Genomic DNA, 23,568 nt, shown 5'->3' on the forward strand with positions numbered 1-23,568 from the left:
CACACCTGGGGTGGGAGGAGACTCCAACAGAACCCAGGTGCTCTGTGTTTTGAGGGGGAAAGGGGAGGAAATGGTGTGGGTGGGGTGGAAAAGGGGCAGATATGCTGGGAAAGGAGAGGCGGGCTGCCCAGAGAGGTGGTGGTGTTTAAATGGAGTGTGTTTAAGTGGAGTCCCAGGGAGGGGAGGTGTTTAAGAAAAGATTGGATGAAGCACTTGGTGCCATGGTCCAGTTGATTAGATAGGGTTGGGTGATCAGTTGGACTTGATGATCATAGACTCATCGAATCAATGAGGTTGGAAAAGACCTCAAAGATCTTGGACATCTCTTCCAGCCTGGTTGATTCTGTGATTCTGTGGCTGGAGGCAAAGGGGGGCCTGGCTGTGCAGATCACAGCCTGAGGGCATGACAGTGAGTCAGGGAAATGCTTCTTCCCTGTTGAACCAGTGCCTGGAAGCATCCCCAGTCCCATACCAGATTACAGCAGGGGTATTTTGAATGAACAAGTCCTGAAAATAAGCCAGGCTGCCAGATTTTCCCAGCCTCTCTGTCGCATTGCTCAAACTCATGATTGACTCAGGCTGGTGGAAGACCAATTTCTCTCTTCCCTAAAAATAGACCAAGTGGTTCATCCTCTCAACATAGCCCAGCACTCAGTGATAAAACCAGCTGCCAGAGACCGCTGGGAGGCAGTGAACAGGACCGAGGGTGTGGGGAGTGGAGCAGGGCTCCTCATAGGATACACTAAGGGCTGCCTGGCCGTGGGTTGCACCTTGATTTTCCCCTGGGGCTGCCTTCAGCGTGACACAGCTGTTGGGACTACTGAGACCTCCCTGTAAGTAATTTTGGGGTAGATCAGAGCGGGGTGAAGTGTGGCATGAATGTGTGAACCTCAGACTGATGCCAAAAGGCAGGGCAAATGAGGATACTTAGCACCTTGTGCTATGAAAGTGGTGTTGCAAATCGTGGAAAGCCATAGATTATGTTTTGTTGGCCCAGAGGTTAGTAAATCCCACCCTCTGCTACAAAAGATGCTCTCTCTGAGCCCCATGTATGATGGCTTTAATCTGGCTCAGCCTCATCTTCTAGGGCACTTGGGCGTGCTCAAGGCAGAAAGAGAGCATTGCACACCTGTGCTTTTCCCTAGCCTGAAATACTGCCATTCCTAACTTTGAGACTTAAATTCATCTAGCTAGATCTTAGTGGCTACTCACTCCTCCCAAAATGATGTCATTTACCCCAGCTCTGGCCACCCTGACCAGCAACAAGAGCTGGGTGGATGCTGGGGGTGGAGGAGACGTCTCCCACATCAAAGCCATGTTCAGGACTGGTAGGCAGTAGAAGGCAAAATCAGGATTGTGAAGGGAAGTGAACTTTGCTTCATCTTCCATCTCTAGGGAACAAGAGGCAGTTTGAGATTAATTGAGGAGGGAAATTCTTTGCCTCCCTCTCTTCTAGGCTCCAGGGAAGGCTGGGAAATGTGGTTGTGACCCTGAGCCAAATAAAGGGCTTCAGGAGCCTGTCGAGTTAACCTCTTGGCTTCAACATGTCCACACTACTCCTGGTTTGTGCTCACCTATGGGAAATAACTCCAAAAACCCCCACAAGTCTGTAAGATGGAGCAGAAGTCTATCTGTGTGTGTGTGATACATCTACCAAAGTTTTTCAGCTCTAAGGTCTTTGTTGTGGCCAGCAGGAGAGAGCTGGGACTCCAGGCTCAGGTCTTGTGATGCCCCTCAGTCAGTGAGTGATAGGCCAGGTCCCAACAGCTTGAGCTCAAAGTATTTTTCATGCATTTGACAGTGGTTAACACTTCCTCCTGGGACACACATGCTGCTGGTTGCTGTGAGAATAGCAGAAAGTCTTTAACTTCCCCCAGATCCCCCCAGGTCTCCAAAAATCTTTACTGAAGTAGCTTCAGGTTTTTATCAGGAAGCAGGGGTTTGGGGAGAGAGAGGGGGAGCTGATGCCTGAGGTGGAGATATGACTTGATGAGAAGAGGCAGCATATGAAACCTACTGTTCTTGCCCAAGCAAGGGGGCTGATAATCCACTAGTGGCAATCAAGGGATCCAGCATGGGTGGAAATTCTTAGGAACATCCTTAAAAATCCGTTTTCAGCCTTTGAATAGGTACAGGACTTTTCAGGACACAAAAGCTTCCTTTCTGGGGGAAACCAGGCAAGGATGCCCTAACCTTGCTGCTGGGAGGACAAACATATTTCTCCAGCATCAGCAAACCCCTCAGATTTGGGTCTGAACAGGGAAGCAGGAATCTCAGCATTAAGTGCTGTACAGCCTGGTATTTTCCTCTTTTAGTGGCAACCATTTCCCTCCTCCCCATATTCCCACTGGCAATTTGCCTCCTTCAGAAACAAATGGAAATGCCAGGGAAGCTCAGGAGCCACAAGCAGGTTGAAGTTTTTCTTCTTCAAAGGGTATTGCTACATTATTTTTATTGATTTTGGCTATGGCTGTTTCTTCCAAAACAGTACTAAGTTGTCTTGGCTGTCAGGGATAAAGGGCTGACAGCAGCATGGAAACACCACGATAAGAATAGAAAGCAAAGGCAGGGTCCCAACAGCTCCTCAGAGCCGCGTGGCATCCAGGCAATGCCCTCACGCAAACACCGTGGCACGGCAAAGAAATGCTTCTTGATGCACACCACAGCCCTCAGCCCAGCTGTGCTCAGCATCCCAGGCAGGATGTGAGGCCAGTGATGCTCACGTGGCTCGTGCCTACACAGGCATTCCCAAGGTGTCTGTTTGAGGGGGTTGGAGAGGGCTTCCCTTAAAAGGTCTGGTATTTGCAGCATGCCGAGAAGCCCTCTCCCCAGGCAGAGGTTATTCCAGGGGGTAGCCTGGTGTTGCTTTCCCACTGGAAGGGGACTTGAGGGAGAGGAAACCTGCTGTCACAAGTAGTCATCCTGCATTTGCAGTCTTCAAGGGCTGAGATGCTGCTCTACACGAGAGGAGCTCCTCTACATGAGCAGAGAACATAGACCAAAGCACATAAAGCCTAGCAGAGAGCTTAGGGATAAAACCAGTCCTGCTGCTGGCCAGTGTTCAGGGATCAGTGAAACAGAGAAAGAGGGAAATAAAAACAGCTCTCTCTGGCTGTCAAGCAGGGTGTTTATCACCATTTCAGTGACACCCCCACTGTATAAATCACAGCTGAAGAGCTACTGGAGGGCACGAGAATGATGCAGGTATGAGCAGGGTGTGATGCACAACTGTCAGTATGGCAGAGGGCAGTGGTGGACATGGAGATCCCAGTGGTACACAGCCTGGGGGGAGCAATTTATTAGATGTCTGCCCAGCCTTCATTAACCCTTTGTGAATAGCAGAGGAACATGGAGAATGAGGAAATGCTGAGCAGGTAGTGGGGGCTGCCTCCCCCTTGTCTAGGCACTTTGTATCCCAAAAGTGGGGGAGGCAACCCAAGTGATGTTGAAGGCCCTCTCTAAGGAAAGACAACCCCACAGCAGTTGGCCCACTCAGGAAGGCCACGTCCCCAGCCAGCAATGCCTCTGGCAGCTGTCTCTCAGCAGAGCTTCTTGGCATTTTTTAGTACCAGGAATAGAGTCCTCCCCATTCCTGGATTTTTGCAAACCCAGAAATAGCCCCAAGCTGCCTTGGGGCAGATACTTAGCTCTGCCTGAGGCTAAATTTTCCCAGCACTTCTCTTGGGAGCTGTTTAAATTACCTGGGGGTTGTGATTTTGTTCCTTCAAAGGAAGGTCCAGCTGACACTGAGCAGCCAAAAGCATTTGTGGGAGTGACTACAGATCATGAATCTTCAGTTTAGAGGTGACAGAAATTGTGAAGAGATCTGATTATGAAATTCAAGGGCAGGAAATAAGACACTCTCCAGCTCTTCAGTAGCTGGGTTTTTCCCTTCACCCCTTCCCACCCCCTCAGATTTGCAAATGCAACTTCACACACATGCAAAAATGTTTATTGTTTGCCTATAATTTTAGTAGACAATTCCTAAGGCACAGAACAATGTTTTAGACCTTATTTCCTTTCCAACATAGCTGCCCTTCAGTTATGTTATTTTATTTCACTCATTTGCTTAGCACCTTCCTGTGGCTCTGCCACTTTTCAGTCCATTTCTCACCCCTGGATCCATACCTGAGCTCTACACACCAGAGCTGCTCAAGGGACTGCAACATGTGTCTTGCAGACAGCATCAAATATTTCTCCAATCCTTTCAACAGAGAATAATTTACATATTCTTTTTTTTTTCTCATGTGCATTAGTCATTACATTTATAATGCCCCCCACCTCCAAATCAGGGACCTATTGTGTGTGATGCTGTACAAGCTTATTTGCAAGGAGAAGGTCTGCTCATCAAAGTTTGGGATTGGAAAGAAAAGGGAAAATTGTTGTTAAGTTGCATGATTTTTGTTGGTTATCTAACTGCAATCAGTGGTGTACTAACATCTGAGCTAGGGAGGTGAGCATGTGAAAATCTCAGGCCTCCCTTTTAAAGGGGGATTCCATGTAGTTACAACCAAAAGGTAACTTGGACCAAACCAGCTAAATACCAGGTGACTTCTACTGAAAAATAAAGATGTTTACAATCGCCCCACTCTCACAGAATGGGTCAATCCGTGGCAAAGAGAAAAAGCTTGAAGTTCAAATCCCCACTGCCTGTTGTAGAACTGAAAATGAGAGAAAACACTGCAGTCTGCAGACAGGGCAAAGTGTGACCTGGGGGGTCAGGAGGGAGTAACCATGAGTGTAAGCAGGGTGTTTTAGAGCATCACCAGTCCTCATTCTCTACTAGAAGCTACCTAAAATCCTCTCTATGCTCCCTGCTACAGCCCTGTGTCTGTGGTGACAGGTTGGACTTGATGATCTTTGAGGTCTCTTCCAACTTGGGTGATTCTGTGATTCTTCCCCTTCCTCTGGTAAAAAACAGGGCAGGACATGCTGTAACAGGCCCTAGAGCCTCGACAGTGGGACCTGAGGTCAGTGAGATACAGTTAGAGATGCTTTGCCCTCCCCACAACCTCACTCTCCCAGCACAGCTCTTCCCTGCATACTCTTCATTGCAGCATTCTAGGACCAGTCACCCTTTCAGCAGCCTCCCAACTGGGGCAGCAAGGAGCCTGTCCTGCTTCCCACACTACCTTTGGCATGTGTCTCTTCTGGCAGAGCTTTCCCATGGACCAGAGCCACCCTGCACAGGGATTTCAAGCAGAGGTTTAAACCTTTCCCCGCTGATGGAGCCCCCCCAATGGGCTGCCAAGCTCCTGGATTAAGCAGCAGCACTGATTTCCCAGCCAGCTTTTATGGATACTTATCCATCCATGCAAATTCCCCCAGCCTAGACGTGGAGCAGTGATAATATTTAGGAGCCCCTTCTGTCAGGGAACCTATTCTCCAGGGAGCAAAGCTGGGATAAGGATGGGGTAGGTGTGATTCAGGACCTTCAGGTCTCTCATCCAGGGACAGAGGAACTTAAGAATGCAGTTCCTATCTGCAGGGGTGGGCTTCCAGCTTCAGGATGAGGTGAGTGAGCTGCTGAGGTTTCACCAACAAAAGCCATGTCCCATGTGTACCAGGGACAAGGAGGTGGGAATGAGGTCACCCCTCCAGCCCCAAAGCCTGAGTCAAAGGACTCAACTGGTAGAGACAATTCAATTAGGAGTAACTTACAGCCCATCCCAGGCAGGGAGAAGTAGCAAAAATGGCCCCAAATTGCCCAGGAAACTGTCCAGAGCATCTAGCTAAACCCCAGGAGTATTTCAATGTTGCTTCACCTCCATCAACAATGTGGAGAAAATGCTGTTTTCCTGCCCTGATTTCCCCAGTGCTAAGAAGCTCCAGGACATGGAAACTTTTCCTCTCACTGGTGAGTCCTGCGCCACAGGATGCACCAAACATCTCATGGCACTTGAGCTGTGACACAGCCAAGAGGTGAGATCGTAACAGGTCTGTGCTCCACGGCATAGGACACGCCAGGTGCAGCAGCCATCGCAGCAAACCCAAAGCTGATCTGTAAAAGAGCAGTATCAGGCATCCACTGAGCAAGTGATGGAGGATACTGGATGCAGGGATGAGAGGCTCTTTGGAGAACCCACTCCCTTTTTGAGCCATGGAGGAAGACAGGACCCTGGCACTACTTGCACCACTGGGCTATCCTCTCCCTCTGGCTCATGCAAGCCCTCTGCAAGACCCTGGCTGATCTCAGGCCCTGTTATACAAGCCCAAATTCACGGGCAGCCGTGGGGAGCACACGGTAGCACAAAGGGCTTTGCTTAGCAGCTGTGTTTGTGCTTTTGGGAGCAAAGCCGATGACATGTGGTTGGCCAGGCGACCCGGGACACTGGTGCTGAGCTTGCAGCTTCCTTTTTTAATAGGTGACTCAGGCACTCAGTAGCTCAGTGGGGTTGGTGGTGGGAGCTGCAAAGGAGTGCCAGCGGCGGAGGTGGTGGACACCAGCAGGTGGGTAGTGTGGTTTCTTTATAGGATAAAATGGTTTAAATAGAAAGCAGAGCAAGCCAGGGCTGCTGTGCTGCTGGTGAGGTGGGGTTTTCTCTGGGGAAGGACTGCTGTTAGTGATTTGTTTTCCACTTGTTGGGAGTTGGCTGTAACATGATTATGGTTCAAGAGACCTGTAATACTATCTTCAGCAGGAGACAGAGCAGTTGAGTGATTTATGGACAATAATTGAAGAGGAAATGGGTGGATTTTTAAATAACTATTTAAGAGTCTCTTTCCCCCTGATGCCTTGTTGGTTTGGTTTTTTCCCTCTGTCTAGAAAGATTAGTAACCACAAATGAATATGAGGAATGATTTCCCCCATTGCAAGTTTCCAGGTCCCTCAGCCTGCCCAAGGTGCAGCTTATGGGGCAGAGAGGTTGCAAAGCGAGCCTGAGCTGTGTGGGACAAGGAGAGCTAAAGAAACTTCAGCAGCTGCTCCCTGTGCTGCAAAGTCCTAACGTTGCAGCCCCTCACATGAAATGTGCAGATTCATCTGGTGCCAGTGGCTGGCACAAAGGACGTTTTGCCAACAAACTCCTTCAGAGAGGAGCGTTCCCCATACCCTCGACTTAGACAGCAGTGCCACCGGCCGCGGTGGCAGCCGCTGGGTGAGACAGGAGGAGGGGTCCTCAGGAGCTCTTCTATTTTAGCTCACAGGGGATGCTTTAACGCTTGAGGTGTCGGGTTTAAATTCCCCGGGGCTGCAGTCAGCGCTGGTCAATCAGCGCTGAGTGGGACGCGTCGCTCAGACCTGGAATGCATGCCTAAAGTACCAGCAGAGCCCTCTGGATCAGCGAGGAAGAAACGTGGAGCCCAGCACAGGTCTCAAATTGGACTTCCATGTCCTCCATCTCATACACAACAAATAACAGCCTAAGCCTGGCCTGCATAACATCCTTTGGCTTTACTTTGAGATCCCCCAGCTGGGAAGTTCCTCCCTCCCTCACTCCCAGGGGAGGTTGTGCAGCTCACAACTCTTGAGATGTCCTAGGTGCCGCTTGGATCTCGTTAGCCACACACACGTGACAGCTCGGCTTTCTCGTTAGCAGAATGAACTGTTGTTTGCTCACTCTTATCTATAATTAGCAATTCAGAGGGTGGCAGCAGCCTGTTCTGTCAGGCAGAGCCATGTGAAGCCAGCAGATTCTGGGTGAGCGCAGCGCCAGCTGCCCGCCTAGCAGGTTAGAGCAGCCCCTATCTAAAGCAGGCAGTTTTGTGAGCAGTGATAAGCAGAGGGCTGTGCACAGCCTGAGCACTGCAAAAATGTCAAAGAGAAGGAGGGGGGGAAAACACACCAAAAAAAAAACCAAACCCCCCCCAAAAAAACAAAGGCAGTGATAAGGGGAAGGCTTCAATGAGAGCCTTGTATCTAATTATATCCATCATTAGAACAGAAGCCCTGTGGCCTTTCATCAATCCAAGCTAATGGGTGAAGTACTAGGGAGCACTGAGGCTGTGCTATTTTCCACTGCATGGACTGGAACTCTTCCCTCAGCTGCCCTATTTGTTCTTGACTTGAGGGTCACATTGCTCTTCTTTGTGCAGCATCTCAACCCAAGGCCACCGTGAGCCAACACAAATTGTATCAGCTCAGTGGTAATACCCACAGCCTGGGGTTGAAGGAAACCATTAAACATTACCAGCCCAGCTCTAGGACGTGAAGAGGCTTTTGCCAAGCCCTTAGCACCAAAACAGTTAAGCACCAAAACAGTTAAGCACAGAAGTGCTCGTGTCAGCATAGGCAGGGCCCCTGCCTTGCTGTGAAGTCCTCCCATCAGCCAGAGGTAGATTTTAAGCCTTTTTTTTTTCAGCATGGCCATGCCCTTGCCAAGGACCTATGTTCATTTTTTCAACCAAAAATATATAATCTACAAATCTGTGCTTGGTTTTCTTTCTGCTCTTCCCCAGCTCTCCCCAGCGCTCTTACTGGGAGCATTAGCCAAACCTCATTACCTTTCAAAGAAGAAAGCTTCTGTTTTCTAGACCACTTGGACTCCTTTTCCCTTTCCAGTGAGTAACTGAGCAATGTAGGAGAAAAGAGAGAGATTCCCAGGCAAGGTTTTTGAAAGCCCTCTTCAAAGCTTTCGGCAGCTAATTCAACACGTGATTCAATGCTCTTCTCACAGGATATGGCCTGTGAGAATAGGAAGATAAGGAAAGATCATGAAATCGGAGGTATCTTGGCCAGTAATTACTTCATTTTCCATTTTAACTGACTAGATCCCTTCAAAAGCTTGCCTCGAGCCTCCAAAGGAAGGGAGAAGCCTACTGCAGCAGAGAGAAGGGCTTGTGTTAGCAGATATTGGCACCAGCTCCCGTAAAGCAGCAATGCCTTGACCCTCATCCTCCTCATTTCCAGGGTGCTGTTCCACTCAAAAAGCCAAGGATCTAGTCAAAGTTTGGGAGCTCTTCATCAAAGTGTGTGGGGGGGAAATGATGTAATCAGAGTAGCTGCCACCTTTCAGCCTGTCTTAAGATGCACCAAATCCGCCCAGCAGTGCCCCTGTCTCCACTGACTGCCTGTAGATGCATAATTCATTTTGACTCAGTGTTTAAGTTGTGAACAGCAGAAATGAGGGACAGAGGTCCCATATTTACATGGTGACTTAGGTAAAAAAAATTAGATCAAGGAAATATCTTCTGTTTCCTCCTCTGGTGTCCTAGTGACCTCTGGCAGAACTGGGCAGCCAAATCTGTCTTGCATCCCACTGCTTCCTCATGTATCCAGCCTCAGTTCTGCATCAAAATGCCTGTGCATCTGCAAGAGCAGCTGGAACCAAGGACAAAAGAAACCTTGGGATTTGGCATCTTCCAGCAGCAGGTTGGCCAGTGTCTGACAAGCTCACTGGGGGCCTGCTGCTCTTACCTTCATGGCTTTTTGTGTGCATGTTTGTCCCTGTAAGAAATGGCATTTCCTTTGAAGCACCAGCTCCTGCCATCCTGTTGGCATACAGCATTAGCTGTTGTCCCTTTTAAAATAAAAGCAGAGTATTTTAGAACTGAAAGGTTCTAAAAGATTTGAGGATCTGACCTCAAACCACAGTAAACAAAGAAAAAAACGAAGGGGGGGAAAAAAAGAGTCACTAAGGTTGCTGTTCACAAAATCTCGCGGTTTGGGGACTGAGAGATGAGGGCAAAGAATGCCTGAATTGCTGCAGTGCTTCCAAAGTGCACGTATTTTGAAGTCCATCAGCCCTTTCCCAGCTATGCAATAGCTGGATTTGTGGAGAGAGAGCCCATTGTTCAAACAGAAAGCTTTGCAAATACCTCACTAAATCCGAATGCAGCAGTGCGAGGCCGCGGATAAAAGGAGAAGCTTCTCGTGTTTTTACAGCAGCAACAGAGAAAGCACAGCCCTTGACTAACCTGGAGGACTAAGGTGCACCAGATAGGTGCTAAGCTCTGTGTGTGTCTGCGATGGCCAGCCCGCTCACACCCAGCAGAGCAATGCAAAAAGGCATTTCTTGGCTAGAATTTGCCAGCTGCCTCTTCCTGTGAAAGCTGGACCCATCTGAATTTAGAGCTCTTCATTTTGACACTAACCTCTTTCTGGGGGAGGACACAGCTTTCATCCCTAGAGGGAGAAGGAAGCCCATACTGCTTAGGGGGATGAGGACCAAAGAAGGGTGAACAACAGGTGGGAATAAGAGAGCATCATCCAAAAGTGCATGGTGATTCCAAGCATCCAGTCACTTCATGTACCTCTCAAGAAATCTGGTTAATAGGTCACCTCCTTCCAGTGCAGCCATATCTCCACAAAGCAGATAGGGACATCTTCAGCATAGTCATCTCTAGGGGAAGAATCTGAACAAAGGTAGGAGGAATGTGGAATATCTCAACAATGCTATCCTGGGTCTCCCAGTGGAAGTGCCATGGGAGTTTGTGTAGCTCAGAATACCAGGTAGAGACCAAGAGCAGCGTTCAGTCCTTTGGTTCTGCCAAAAGCTCTCTGCTACATCCCTGGGCAAGCACAGTAGCCTCTTCATCTCTCCATTCCCTGAAAGACAGATGGATATAACTGCTTGTGAGGCATGCTGACAGGAAAACAGAGTAGAAAAAGTGGGAATTGGTTCAAGCTGAACATGTGGCCTTGGCCTTGCCCAGGGATGCAGGAATGAGTGTGGGCTCTGTGCCGGCAGGCTGGTGGCATCAGATGACTGCCTGATGTGTTACTCTGTGCAGGTTTAAAGACTGTTTCAGCCATGAAAGAGGTGGAAATGTTCATGCTTTTCCCTAAACCCAAAGGGCATATTGTGAAGCTTTGGGGGACCAGGGTGGGGGCTGCTGGAGGAATGGGTGTGCAGATGGTGGAGGTGCCCAGCAGAGCCCTTGGTAAACAATACTCACACTCCAGCCTGGCCTTGCCCTCGCATCTTTGGCACATAGCTCACAGCAAACGTCTGTCTCTGTTTCAGATGAGAGGACACAGTCATTTTTAGACCTATCAGACAACACCAACCACATACTTCACCAAGGACGAGGGAGGTCCTCTGCACCCTCCGTGAAGGAGCTGTCAGCTCTCTATCTCTCACAGACAGCTGCTGCTGCTGCTCACACCAGCAGCCCTGCACAGCCGGTAAGTGCTGCCTGCCGCCTTCCTCCCCCTCACAAACCACCAGTGGCATCCCAACAATGTCCTGGCCCGGCAAGTGGTTGTAAGTGGGTGAGAGAGAGCTTGTCTGGTTTCACAAATCTGGAGCATTCAGTGTTCCAAAAATGACCAGCTTTGCCTTGTCTTTTGCAAGTATCATCTGTGTGTTATCAGAGGTGCTGATGTGTAAGTGTGTGATGGATAAGCTGCCTATAGTGACACAGACATATATATATACACACACATTCTATTCACACATGCACACACATACCAAACACACACATCCAAACACCATTTATCCACAGATAAGATTTTCACTCTATTTGCACATCTATATTTACACACTCACAACCACAGAGGAATCCTCAGCACACAGCAACACATATGCCTCCACAGAATCGTTTGGGTTTGAAAGGACCTTTAGAAGTCATTCAGTCCAACCCCTTGCAATAAGGTTGGACTTCTTCAGCTAGATCATGTTGCTCAGGGCCTCGTCCAACCTGACCTGGAATGTTTCTAGGGTTGGGGCATCAGTGATGTCTCTGGGCAACCTGGGCCAGAGTTTCACCACCCTTGTTGTAAAAAATGCCTTCCTTCTCACTAGCCTAAGTCTCTCCTCTTTTAGTTTTAAACCACCACCTCTTGCCCTGTCTCAACAGGCTCTGCTAAAAGGACTGTCCCCAGCTTTCCTCTAGGCCCCTTTAAGTACTGAAAGGCCACAAAGTCTCTCTGGAGCCTTCTCTTCTCCAAGCTGAACAACCTCAACTCTCAGTTGGAATAAGATTGTGTTTTCCAGCTGTACAGAACTGCCACTGAACCAAAAAATAAATAAATCCCAAATCTCATCTGTAAGGGTTTTCAGGTTTCTGTATTTTATATATATATAGTTTACATATCTGTATATAGATATATAGATGAGATACATATATACACACACACAGAGATAATGTGTCTACAGCTACCTGAAGGGAGGTTATAGCCAGGTGGGGGTTGGTCTCTTCTCCCAGGCTGCCAGCATCAGAACAAGAGCACACAGTCTCAAGCTGTGCCAGGGGAAGTTTAGTCTCGAGGTGAGAAGAAAGTTCTTCACAGAGAGAGCTGTTGGCCATTGGAATGTGCTGCCCAGGGAGGTGGTGGAGTCACCATCCCTGGAGGTGTTCAAGAGGGGATTGGATGTGGCACTTGGTGCCATGGTTTAGTTAGTCAGGAGGTGTTGGGTGACAGGTTGGACTTGATGATCTTTGAGGTCTTTTCCAACCTTATTGATTCTATGATTCCTATGCAGTTCCATGTCATTTCTCCTTGTGTATTTTCCAGAGTACTCTGAAGGACAACTTCATTCACCCTCCCCACAGACAGGAAAAAAACAAGGTAAAAAAAAAAAGAAATACTAGTTAAAGATAAGCACCCTTATCTAACCAGATATTTGTGGACTGTGGTGGAATTGGAATGTGATTTAAATAACCAAACAAGGCAGTGAGGAGCACTTTCATACTGGATATAGCTCTCAGCTGCTCCGTTGCCCTTCCCCACATTCAGAAGTTCTTCACAGATCCCTCCCCCCCCGCAAAGAAAAAACCAACAAAACCAACACTTGTTTTAAAAAGTGCATTCAAAGTATGTTGGGCAGTGTGAAAGATTTGTAGTTTACACTTGCAGCAGAATCTGCTGATTTTGGTATCCTGGGGTGGGTCTCTCCTACTAACGCTCACCACTTATTTTTAGCCGGAGCCATCGGCGTGTAGCAGCGCGAAATAACACCGCGCGCCGCTGCTTTGAGCAGCCTCTAATAATGTCCCAGGCATAGCTCCACAGACGTAACTCCACAGGCATGCCAAGGGTCAGCAGATCTGTTTACTGAAAGGAAAGCCACCAGGATTACAGTCTCTTTTAGATAATGATTGCAGGCCCTGGTTACCTTCCCTCTGGACAAATGCTAAGCCGGTGCAGGTTGTAGGTATTCAGCGCAGCATTCGCCTCCCAGGCTTCCCAAACTAAGGAGACCAAAAACATGCAGAAAGCGAGGCTCAAAAGTAGCTAAACTGACATGGTCTGCTCCATCATGATTTCACGCTCTGTTCACTTCTGTACCAATGCTGCTGCTTTACCAATCTGAGCTGAGCTCAGGTCAGTTGAGTCTAAACAGGTGCTGGCCCCAGGTATGGCTGTTACCCTAACCCCTGGTCCCTCAGTCTTGCATCTTCCTGCTAACTGCAGCAGTTTGTAAACCTTAGTTGGCCTCATGCCTCTACAAGTGTGCAAGTCAAAAGAGCTGCATTTAAGTCTCTGCACACATAAATGTGCATCTACTCTTGTGCAAATGATGATGTAGGGTACACTGCTGAGTCCAGCAGCAGATATCATTAATCAGACAAACTGCTCCCTCACTCCTGTGCAGTGGGCAGCCCATAGTGCTACCAAAAGCCCATCACATTAGCTCACTACCCAGAAATAGGCTGTTCCCATCAGCTCAGTTTGACACTTTTATTTGGTTTTATTTTCTTCCTGAGACCTCTTCACAAATAGCTTCTTGGCTTTCCTGCACCCGTATCCTATGTTCTCAGATTCTCTGCAGGTCCTCACACTGCCCTGGACACTTGGGAGCAGGAGGGAGAAATTAACTTTTGCCTCTCTACTCTAAGACAGGCTTCACCATGTTATTCTTGTGGTCACCCTCATGCTGACCCAGTCCAAACTGGGCATCTCTGTTATACTGTAGCTGGACTGAATGTGGGGACTGTAGGCTAACCATCGCACCTGTGTGGACCTTGCTTTAAAGCACGTTGCTGTGGAACCAGAGCTAACACCAAGCCTGGGGACTGTGCAGTGGTGTGATGCTTAGGAGTGCTGTGTGCTACTGAACCAAGGTATGGAGTTTCATAGCTGCATGGGTTTCCTTTGTTGGCTGGCTTATTCCTTTACCATGCTTACTATTAACAGCCATGGGGTTGGGGGTTAAGCGATGATGCTGACCTTTAAAACTGTTTCCCTAAAGATGTCAGAAGCTCAGAAATCATCTAAAGTTGCCAGCAAGAAAATGGAAGATGACTTACCTCCCCCTCCTGCCCTTGGCTCAGTCCAGGTCAATGAGCAAGGGAGCCAGGATCTCAATGCACTCCCTGTGCCTCCCCCAAAGCAGGCCTTCTCCAAGTTCTACCAGCAGCGCCAAGTGAATGAGCTAAAGAGGCTCTACAGACACATGCATCCTGAGCTCAGGAAGAACTTGGAAGAAGCTGTGACTGAGGACCTGGCAGAAATGCTTAATAGCGAAGATCCCAATGCACAGGCATCTGTGAACCTGGACAAAGTTCTTCCGGGAGAAGTTCAGTCCATGCGCTGGATTTTTGAGAACTGGGCTCTTGACTCCATTGGGGACCACCAAGCCACAAAGAAGCTGGCAGAAGAAGAGGTCATTCCTGGTGGGGATGTGAAAAGTACCTCCTTGATGTTTGAAAGCCAGTCGATCAATGGGGACAGCCTGTCAACATCGGCCAGAATCTCAGAACTAGAACTTGCCAGGGGGGATGTCCACACTGCCCGCTGGCTCTTTGAAACCCAGCCACTGGATGCATTAAACAAATTGTACTCAGATGACACTGAAGTGCAGGAGGCAGTTCTCAAGGAGCCTGTCCAGGGAGGTGATGTGAAAGGTGCCAGACAGCTCTTCGAAGCACAGTCCTTGGATGCTATAGGACGCTGTTACTCAGTGGAGGAGAAGAGCATCCTACAGCTCAAGTCAGAAATCCAGGAGCTAAAAGGCGATGTTAAGAAGACTGTCAGGCTCTTCCAAACGGAGCCCCTCTGTGCCATCAGAGACAAAACTGGGAACATCCACGAAATCAAGTCTGTCTGCAGAGAAGAAATCCAGAGCAATGCAGTCAGAACAGCTCGCTGGCTGTTTGAGACTCAGCCCCTGGATACCATCAACAAGGACACTTCCAAAGTGCAAATAATCCGTGGGATCTCACTGGAAGAAATTGCAAGGCCAGATGTTAGTGGAGCAAGGTGGATATTTGAAACTCAGCCTCTGGATGCCATCAGAGAAATCACAGTGGAAGAACAAGATTTCAAGGCTTCAACAGATTTTGTCACCGGGGCAGACGTCAGTAAGCAGCGACTGCTCTTTGAGACCCAGACTCTTGATTCTCTGAAAGGAGAAGATTCAGAAAGTGTTGTAGCCAAAGAAAAAGTCATTGGTGGTGACGTGAAATCTACACTCTGGCTATTTGAAACCCAGCCAATGGAAACCCTGAAAGACAATTTTGAGGTGGGCCGTTTAAAGAAAGTAGAGCTTTCAGCAGAGGAGAAGGGAGATGTGAAGCAAAGAAAGCATGTCTTTGAGACCTGTCCCTTTGGCAGCATCTCCAAGGCATTTGAAGAAGAAGTTCCAGCCACCAGCACGGAAGAGGTAGTGAAAGGGGATGTCAAGTCTTTCAAGACCCTGTTTGAGACTCTCCCCTTAGACAGCATTAAGCAGGCTGATGCTGAGCCTGTCACCAAAGAAGAGGAGAAGATTCCTGCTGGCAATGTCAAAGCCAACCAAATCCTGTTTGAGACAACACCTCTGTATGCCATCAAGGATAGCTTTGGCAATTTCCATGAAGTCACTTCAGTAAGCAGGGAGCAAATCATCAGTGGTGATGTCAAGAACTACAAATGGATGTTTGAAACCAAGCCCCTGGACCAGTTTGATGAAAGCATCAAGAAAGTGGATATAATACGGGGGATCACAAAACAAGAGGTGGTGGCTGGAGATGTCAGAACAGCCAAGTGGCTGTTTGAAACTCAGCCCATGGATGTCATTCACCACCAAGCCATGCAAGGTGAAGAGCATCCTTCAGTGAAGCGGGAGATCTCCCAGCGGGGGGATGTGAAGACCTGCAGATGGCTTTTCGAGACCCAGCCCATCCATACCCTGTATGAGAAGGCTGAAAAGAAGCAGGAGGAGGACGGTGGTGTCATCCAAGCTGATGTGAAGTCATACACATGGATGTTTGAGACTCAGCCCCTGGACTCCCTCAAAGGTCAGGAGGAGCAGTATTTGCAAGTCAGTAAGGCATACAGTCAGGAGGAACTACAAGGAGTTGATGTCAAAACTGTCCGGCACCTATTTGAGACTGAACCCTTGGGCAGTGTTGGTGCTGGTGAAGCTGACCAGAAAAAAACTCCAGTGAGGTATGCCAGTCGTGTGGAAATACAGTCTGGGGAAGTGTCCAGAGTGAAAGAGTTCTTTGAAGCCAAGCCCTTGGACACAGCCACCAAACCAACATCCCAGAAGGATGATGGGACTATTGAAGCCGGATCTGTGCACAAGTTCACTTGGCTCTTTGAGAACTACCCCATGGACACCCTGAAGGACAGCTCTGAGGGCATCCAGGAAATCCCTCCAGAGAAGGATACCAAGGGGGGAGAGGTTGGAGGCAAAAGGTTTGTATTTGAGACGTATTCCCTAGACCAAATCCACGAGCAAGTGGATGAGACAGAGCTCCAGAAGATCCAGAAAGACACCATGAGCAAAGCCAATGTCAAGTCTTGCACAATGCTCTTTGAAAGCCAACCCTTATATGTTATCCAGGACAAAGAGGGGGGATACCATGAGGTCACCTCAGTGCAGAAAGAAGAAATCATGAAAGGTGAGGTGAAAGGTGCACGGTGGTTGTTTGAAACTAAGCCCCTGGATCAGATCAAGAAGGAAGAAGAAGTGTTTGTGATTAGGGCTGTCACTCAAGAGGACATCAAGAAAGGAGATGTCCAGGCTGCCCGGTGGAGGTTTGAGACAGAGCCTCTTGACTCCTTCTCAGCTGGAAAGACGTCTGTGCCCAGAACAGTAGATGACGTACAGAGGGGAGATGTTCAGTCCAACAAGCAGCTCTTTGAATCCCAGCAAGTGGGCCAGAAGAAGTACGTGAGGATGGTCAGCGTCAGTGATGTTCAGAGGGGTGATGTGAGGACATCCACTTGGCTTTTTGAAAACCAGCCTGTGGACTCCTTGTACGGGGATGCAGAGAGAGACTCATCGATCAGCACAGTGCAGAGAGAAGACAGCCAGAAAGGGGATGTAAAACGCTGCACCTGGCTGTTTGAAACCCAGCCCATGGACACTCTTAAGGACCCAGAGGCCATGGTTAGTCCTGGGGCCCAAGAAGCAATTCCCCGTGCAGATGTGAAAAGCACAACGTGGCTCTTTGAGAGCACACCCCTGGATAAATTTGGTGCTTCTGAAAGCAGCGTAGAAACAGAACTGAAGGAAAGGACAATGAAGGAGACTTTAGAGACACTCTGCACTTGCCAGGCTATTCAACATGATGGGATCCTCATTGAAGCCAATGACATGGAGAGTGTGAAGATGGTGAAGTACCAGCTCAGCAGCCCAGGTGCTCCAGAGATCCTGAAAGAGGAGATTGTGGGAGGTCATTTGCAGAGGATCATGCTACAGCTTCTGCACAGAACCGAGGTGGAAGCACAGAGTGTGCTGGTGGAGGAGGACAGAGAAGGCAAGATCAAAGTAAGCCCATTGCAGCTACTGGACCAGAGTGAAGCTGTTAAAGGTAGAGAGGACTTGAGTGGAAACGTAGCCAAGGCTCTACAGGGTCTCCTCAGTCAAGATACTTCCATCAAAAAAGGGATAATCTTGCAAGAGACAAAGTCAGGATCAGTGAAGATGACCATCTACTCCCTCCTGTTCCATTCTGTCCAACAGAAAGTTGTCAAGGGAGATGTGAAGTCAACGATAGGAAACCTGTTGGCTTCCTCTCAGGAGCAGAAAGCAGCAGCAACCATTAAGCGTGAGGACAACGAGAAGGGAAATGTCCAGCTTTTTGCCAGCTGCATTGAGAAGGGGGATCTAGACTATCTGAAGAATCTCCAGCAGGAGTCAGAGATACAATCCCTCATCTCTTCCCAAGCAGAGGAGGGAGCAGACGAGAGTGCCTCCCAGGCTGTGCAGGGGGCTAAGATACTCGTCTTACCAAAGAAAGAACAAGTAGAGAAAGCCATTGCAGAGGGAGAGCCAGGGGCTACCGAGGGAGCAAAAAAGGTATTTGCATGTGAAAGCATGGGCAGAGAGGGTGTATTAGAGAGAGAGGCTGTGCGTGCAGCAGGTGTGGCAGGCACCACTGTGCAGTGTCTTGGCAAGCCCCTGCCCACAGTGATGGGAAAGGAAGAGACTCTGTCAGGAGGGCTTAAAGTGACTACAAAGTCAGTCCAAAGGGTTGCAGATGTCAGCAAGAAGGCAGAGAAAGAAGCAGCCACCACTGCCAGTGTGAAGGAACCCAAAAATACTGTGCAAGGCAAGTTTACAAACCAAGTGATGGCTCAGAGGGGAGAAGTGGATGGGAAACAGCAGACTTTGGTGACTGGGGAAGCCAACCAGGTGCAGACAGAAGAAAAGGCCCTGGGGAGTGACCTTCAGGCTGCAATGCAAAGCCTGAGGCTAGCAACAGCAGAAGCAAAAAACATTCAACACCATGTCCAGAGCAAGCTACAGAGGAATAGGGAGGAGGTCCACATGGCCTGCAGGCAGCAGGCAGCAAGTACACAGGGGACAGTGACCCTTCAATCAACTGTACACCAGCAAGACTCATCTTCCACTGTGCAGGAGAGCACCAGCACTGCCACCAGGACCACCACCACTAGAGTCCAGGAGGCATCCAAGACCCATACAAGCATGTCTCAGAAGAGCATAGCATCACACCAAAAGGTCAGTGCTTCAGAGGAAGTACAGGGAGGACAACTGTTGAGCCAGGAGAGTCAAGTTGTGCCTAGTAGAGGTGTTAGCATTAAGGATGGTCTTTATACTGCCACCCCCGTGGAAACCTTTCTAAACCCTCTGGTTGAGGCTGGTAACAAAGAGCAATCAGAGCAAGAAGGAAGAGATGTTATTGTCAGAGGGGATGTGCAGACAGCTATCCGAGCGCTGCAAAGCGCCGCCACAGAACAGCGCCCGGTAGAAAAGGAGGACGTTGTCCGAGGTAACTTAAGAGCCACACTTCAGTCGCTGGAAAAGTCTAACGTTAATGTCTCCAGAGGGGACTTTAAAGCTGCTATGATATACAGGAATGCAGGGCAGTCCTATTCTGTGTGTAAAAAGAAAAATGAGCCTCCAGTCCCTAGTAACCAGACTGCTGTAGTGGCTTCAGGGTCACACGCTGATAATGACTTTCCTCCTCCTCCCTCAGTTGCTGTGATGAAAGCAGAACATTGCCCACCCTCAACTAAAGCAACAAGAGAAGGTGCCCTTCCACTACCAACCAGCAAAGATGAAGCCTCAGGATGCTCTACACCACTCCAGATCCCAGTTCTTACCCTCCCTTCTCTGTCCTGCAAACCCAGTGATCAGAGTCCTGCAGAGAAGACCAGGACCTCTTCAAACCCAGAAATTATTCCCCCACCCAGGAAAAAACCTGTTCCCCCTCCAAAACCTGAGCATCTCTTACACAAGGCATATTCTGCCTCAGCAAGTAACAGCATAAGTGGATCCACCAAACCCATCCCTCCACCTCTGCCTCCAAAACCACAAGGCCTGAGAGAGATCAGCAAGCCAAAGTCCCCCCTCATGGAGCTAGGCTTAAGCTGCACAGAAGTGCATGAGCAATCAAGCCATGAGGAGGTTCAGGCAAAGTGCTGCACTTTGGAGTCATCTGTGAACGAGTCAGTCACAGCTCAGGGTATGAGTTCTCAGAGACAGCTTCCAAAAACCATGACCAAAACCCCCCTTCAAATGGCAGAGGAAAGGTACAAGGCCAGCAAAGGACAAGAAAAGGTGGAACTGGATGGTGCTAAGACTTCAAAGCCAATAAAAAATGGAGTGGTTGGGTTTGAAGTCAAGCAGGGAATGATGAGTGGGAAAGCAGCAGCCCCAAGGACATGCCCAGGTGAGACGGTTCAGAGGCATATAGATCTGTGTCAAGACAAGAATGGGTGCTCTTCAATATCCCATCCAGCCTGTCCTGGCAGAACAGAGACACTTAATGTGCCAGGACAGACTGAGAGGAGCACCTCCTCTGTGGCCCACACCGTTTCTTCGAAGAGAGCAGATGACTTTGCACAGAACACCGCATCCAAGGCGGAAAGGGAAAGTGTGTCTAATTCTTATCAGTCATGGGAGAGTCAGAGAGTTGTGCAGCAAGTGAATGAGAGGAGGCAAACGTGTCATTCAATGTCCTTCCATCAGCAACAAATGAACTCCTTTGAGGAACATCACCAGGGGAGCAATGGGCAGTTGAAATGTCCTGATGGAGAGGCAGCGACACCTGCCCAGGAGAAGCCAGCAGTCGTTATGAGAGAAAAAAACAAGAGAGAAACGGAAGATGAGCGTCGGAAGAGGCTGTCGGTGCACAAAGAGGAGATCATGAAAGGTAATGTCAAGGAGGCCATGGAGATCTTTGAGAACCTCAGAAGACAGGAGGAGCTGCAAGAGATATTGACGCGGGTGAGGGAGTTTGAGGAGGAGACAAGCAAAGTGGATGTGAAAGCTCTGAAGAGCTTCTTTGAGAAGGTCCCTGAGTGGGTTGTTCGTCAGAAGGCCCAGCAGGCCAGACAACAGGACAGGGCTGAGACACTGGCAAAGGAGGACACTGACAGTGTTTCCTCAATGGAGCTGGTTTTCGGAGACCTGGAACGAGCAAGTGCTGAGATTATGCACCTGAAGGAGCAGACGCTTGCCCGGATCCTGGACATCGAGGAAGCCATCAAGAAAGCTCTTTACTCTGTCTCTAGTCTCAAGTCTGAGTCAGACATCGCTGGTCTCTCAGGGCTGTTCAAGGAGTCTCTGGGGAACACCCAAAGCTCTGTGAGCAGCAGCAATATCCGTAAAATCAGTATTGTCTCAAGCAAAGCCAGGCAGGAGGGAATGACACTGGAGACAGGGGAAGCGGCATCCGTAGAAGGTGCAAAGGTAGCAGAAAAGTCTGAGGTAACCAAGGCAGAGCTAGGGATCCCACGCCTTGTCCAGTCTCGTGTCAGCTCTCCCTCCTCACCTTCCTACATCTCCATTGAGTCTGCTGCCAGGAAACCAGCAGAATCACCCAAGGCAACACATGCCCCGTGCAATGTCCCTGCACCAGACTGTCCTGACACTCAAAAAAAGAAAGATGCTTCTGCTCATAACAGCTTTAGCTCCTTTAACCATCCATCAGCAGGGCCTACTGGGCATGACAAGACCCCTTTTGAGAAGAGGCCAGAGCCCATCCAAACAAAAGTCGGGCTGAGCTCAATGAAGCAGCACACAGTTGGCAATGCCAACCATCAAATAAGTGAGAAAGAGAAGTGCCCTCCGGACACCTCCAAAGGTAGCTGCCACTGTGGAATGAAAGGAGGCTTTTCAGACTACAGCTCCCTGAATGTCTCCAGCCCACAAAATCCCCGGAGGCAGAAAAGCATCTTGGAGCTGCAGACAGGGCCCGATGGGTCCAAGCTCTATGGAGCCACCCGGACTGTCATGGAGCAGTATGAGGAAATGGACCAGTTTGGAAACAAAATCATCACTTCGTCCACCACGGTCACCAAGCAGTCTGAGACACAGACATCTTCCACATGTGATGTGGTCTCTCATCCTCAGTATGATGTATCTGCCTCTCCCATGTTTCAGAGGTACTTGAAGAGCCCAGGCGAAGGCTTCCGCACAAACGGCAGCTTCCAGGAGCCAGGAGTGGTCTTTGTCACCTTTGGCAACTCCAAGCCAAAGAAATAGGAGATGCTGGAGAGCAGGAGAGAACTGTGTAAGACAGAGAAGAAAGTTCACAATAAATAAAAACAACCTCTGGTTTATCCACATTACACACAGGGATTCAACTGCACCCTAAGAATTCTCAGGGTCATCGTCTTGCTGTTTGCATAGGGACAGGACAAATGCCATCTGCACTGACACTGGAGGAGAGCAACCCTCACCTGGCCATCCCAACTTGGTGCTGCACCACGCTGTTAGAAGCACAAGGGGACAATCCATCCATGGGCACCTTAGGGTAGCTTCTTCCTCCCTAGAGTGTTTGGGGGTGGGAGGAGGTGGGATGTATCAGGCTTCTCCGAACTAATGCAGAAGAAAGGATAGGCAGGATCAGTCGAAGCAGCAATCCATCTGATCACTGGCAAGCAAACACCTTCATGCTGTCTTATTTTTCTTATTTACACACAGACTTTCCAAGAAGGGCATCCTGAACACTTGCATGCACACATGCTCCTACTGGTGGGTGGGTTGCATAAGTTGTCTGTTCGCTGTTGATGAAAGAAAAAAAGGAAAAACTAAACCAAAAGTCTCGACTTGCTGTCACAGCTGGGGCTGGGGGAGGTATTTCTCCCTTCCTGGAAAGTGCTCAACACTGCTGAAAACTCTCAAGCCAAGACCTACAGCTCCCATCAGCGCTGTTGGCCCAAAGAAAGAGGCTATGGAAGAGTCTCTAATGAGTCAGAATGGTTACTGCTTTCCTCTCTTGGTTTTTTAGAATTGTAATTTATTATTCACTATATACCCAGCCCTCATTTTAGCTTTTCCATGCTTTCATACATGTTTACTGTTTAAATCCATTGGAGAGTTTGTAAAGCAATTTTCTTTTTATTATGACTTTGTTTTGTACATTCTCAACACAAGGTTTTAGATATTTTGTGGCTTTTTTTTTTTCCTTCTTTATTTTTTTTTTTAACTTCTATTGCTGCATTCTGAAGGTAAACATTACCTCTTAAAAAAATACTCTGGTCTGGCTGAGTTTTATTGAGTGCCTGTTTCCTTTCTGAGTACCTAGAAATCATCTCACCATGAGCCACCATTTGGAGCACATACTGAGATCACCCTAAATTATGGGAGGGGGACAGGGAGGTCATTCTGCCCCTGTACTCAGCACTGGTTAGGCCACACCTTAAGTCCTGTGTTCAGTTCTGGGTCCCTCGGTTTAGGAAGGATGTTGACTTGCTGGAAGGTCTCCAGAGAAGGGCAACAAAGTTGGTGAGGGGTTTGGAACACAGCCCTGTGAGGAGAGGCTGAGGGAGCTGGGGTTGATTAGCCTGGAGAAGAGGAGGCTCAGAGGAGACCTGAAGGGAGGTTGTAGACAGGCAGGGGCTCCCAGGCAAGCAGCACCAGAACAAGAGGACACAGTCTCAAGCTGCACCAGGGGAGGTTCAGACTGGATGTTAGGAGGAAATTCTACACAGAGTGATTGCCCATTGGAATGGGCTGCCTGGGGAGGTGGTGGAGTCACTATCATTGGAGGTGTTTAGGAGGAGACTTGATAGGGTGCTTGGTTGCATGGTTTAGTTGCTTAGGTGGTGTTGGATGATAGGTTGGACTTGATGATCTTGAAGGTCTCTTCCAACCTGCTTTATTCTATTCTATCTTCTTTACAGTGTGGGCGGATTAACAGCCCTGTGGCAAGCAGCATTTGTGCTCTTGTCTGAAAACTGAGACCAGGGTGATACACACCACCCAACCCAGGACCTTGTTTTAGCAAGCTGCAAGCAGGTTGTTTGAGCAGTGAAAATTATTCCACAGGAACTCAAAT

At 48.9% G+C, this 23,568-nt stretch overlaps 1 protein-coding gene across 3 annotated transcripts; it reads left to right on the forward strand.

Moving 5' to 3' along the window:
* The first annotated feature begins 763 nt into the window (after positions 1-763).
* XIRP1 (xin actin binding repeat containing 1) lies at positions 764-21,821 on the forward strand. 3 transcript variants are annotated; one of them, XM_054171264.1, is made up of 4 exons: positions 764-833; positions 10,905-11,065; positions 14,076-18,779; positions 19,258-19,345. In XM_054171264.1, the coding sequence occupies exons 3-4, from the start codon at positions 14,076-14,078 to the stop codon at positions 19,264-19,266; spliced, it is 4,713 nt and encodes a 1,570-aa protein (XP_054027239.1). In that variant the 5' UTR covers positions 764-833; positions 10,905-11,065; the 3' UTR covers positions 19,267-19,345. The 3 variants fall into 3 exon arrangements, with proteins under 3 accessions (XP_054027239.1, XP_054027238.1, XP_009897421.2); XM_054171263.1 differs by having other exon boundaries at positions 14,076-21,821; XM_009899119.2 differs by lacking the exons at positions 764-833; positions 10,905-11,065 and adding an exon at positions 13,793-13,947 and having other exon boundaries at positions 14,076-21,821.
* Positions 21,822-23,568: the final 1,747 nt, after the last annotated feature.

The sequence above is a fragment of the Dryobates pubescens genome, chromosome 21 (assembly GCF_014839835.1).
Source record: "Dryobates pubescens isolate bDryPub1 chromosome 21, bDryPub1.pri, whole genome shotgun sequence".
NCBI classification, from domain to species: Eukaryota; Metazoa; Chordata; class Aves; order Piciformes; family Picidae; genus Dryobates; species Dryobates pubescens.

Bases quoted from the DNA above. Each gene is read 5' to 3' on its own strand.
- XIRP1 (XM_054171263.1), top strand. From the start codon at position 14,076: ATGTCAGAAGCTCAGAAATCATCTAAAGTTGCCAGCAAGAAAATGGAA.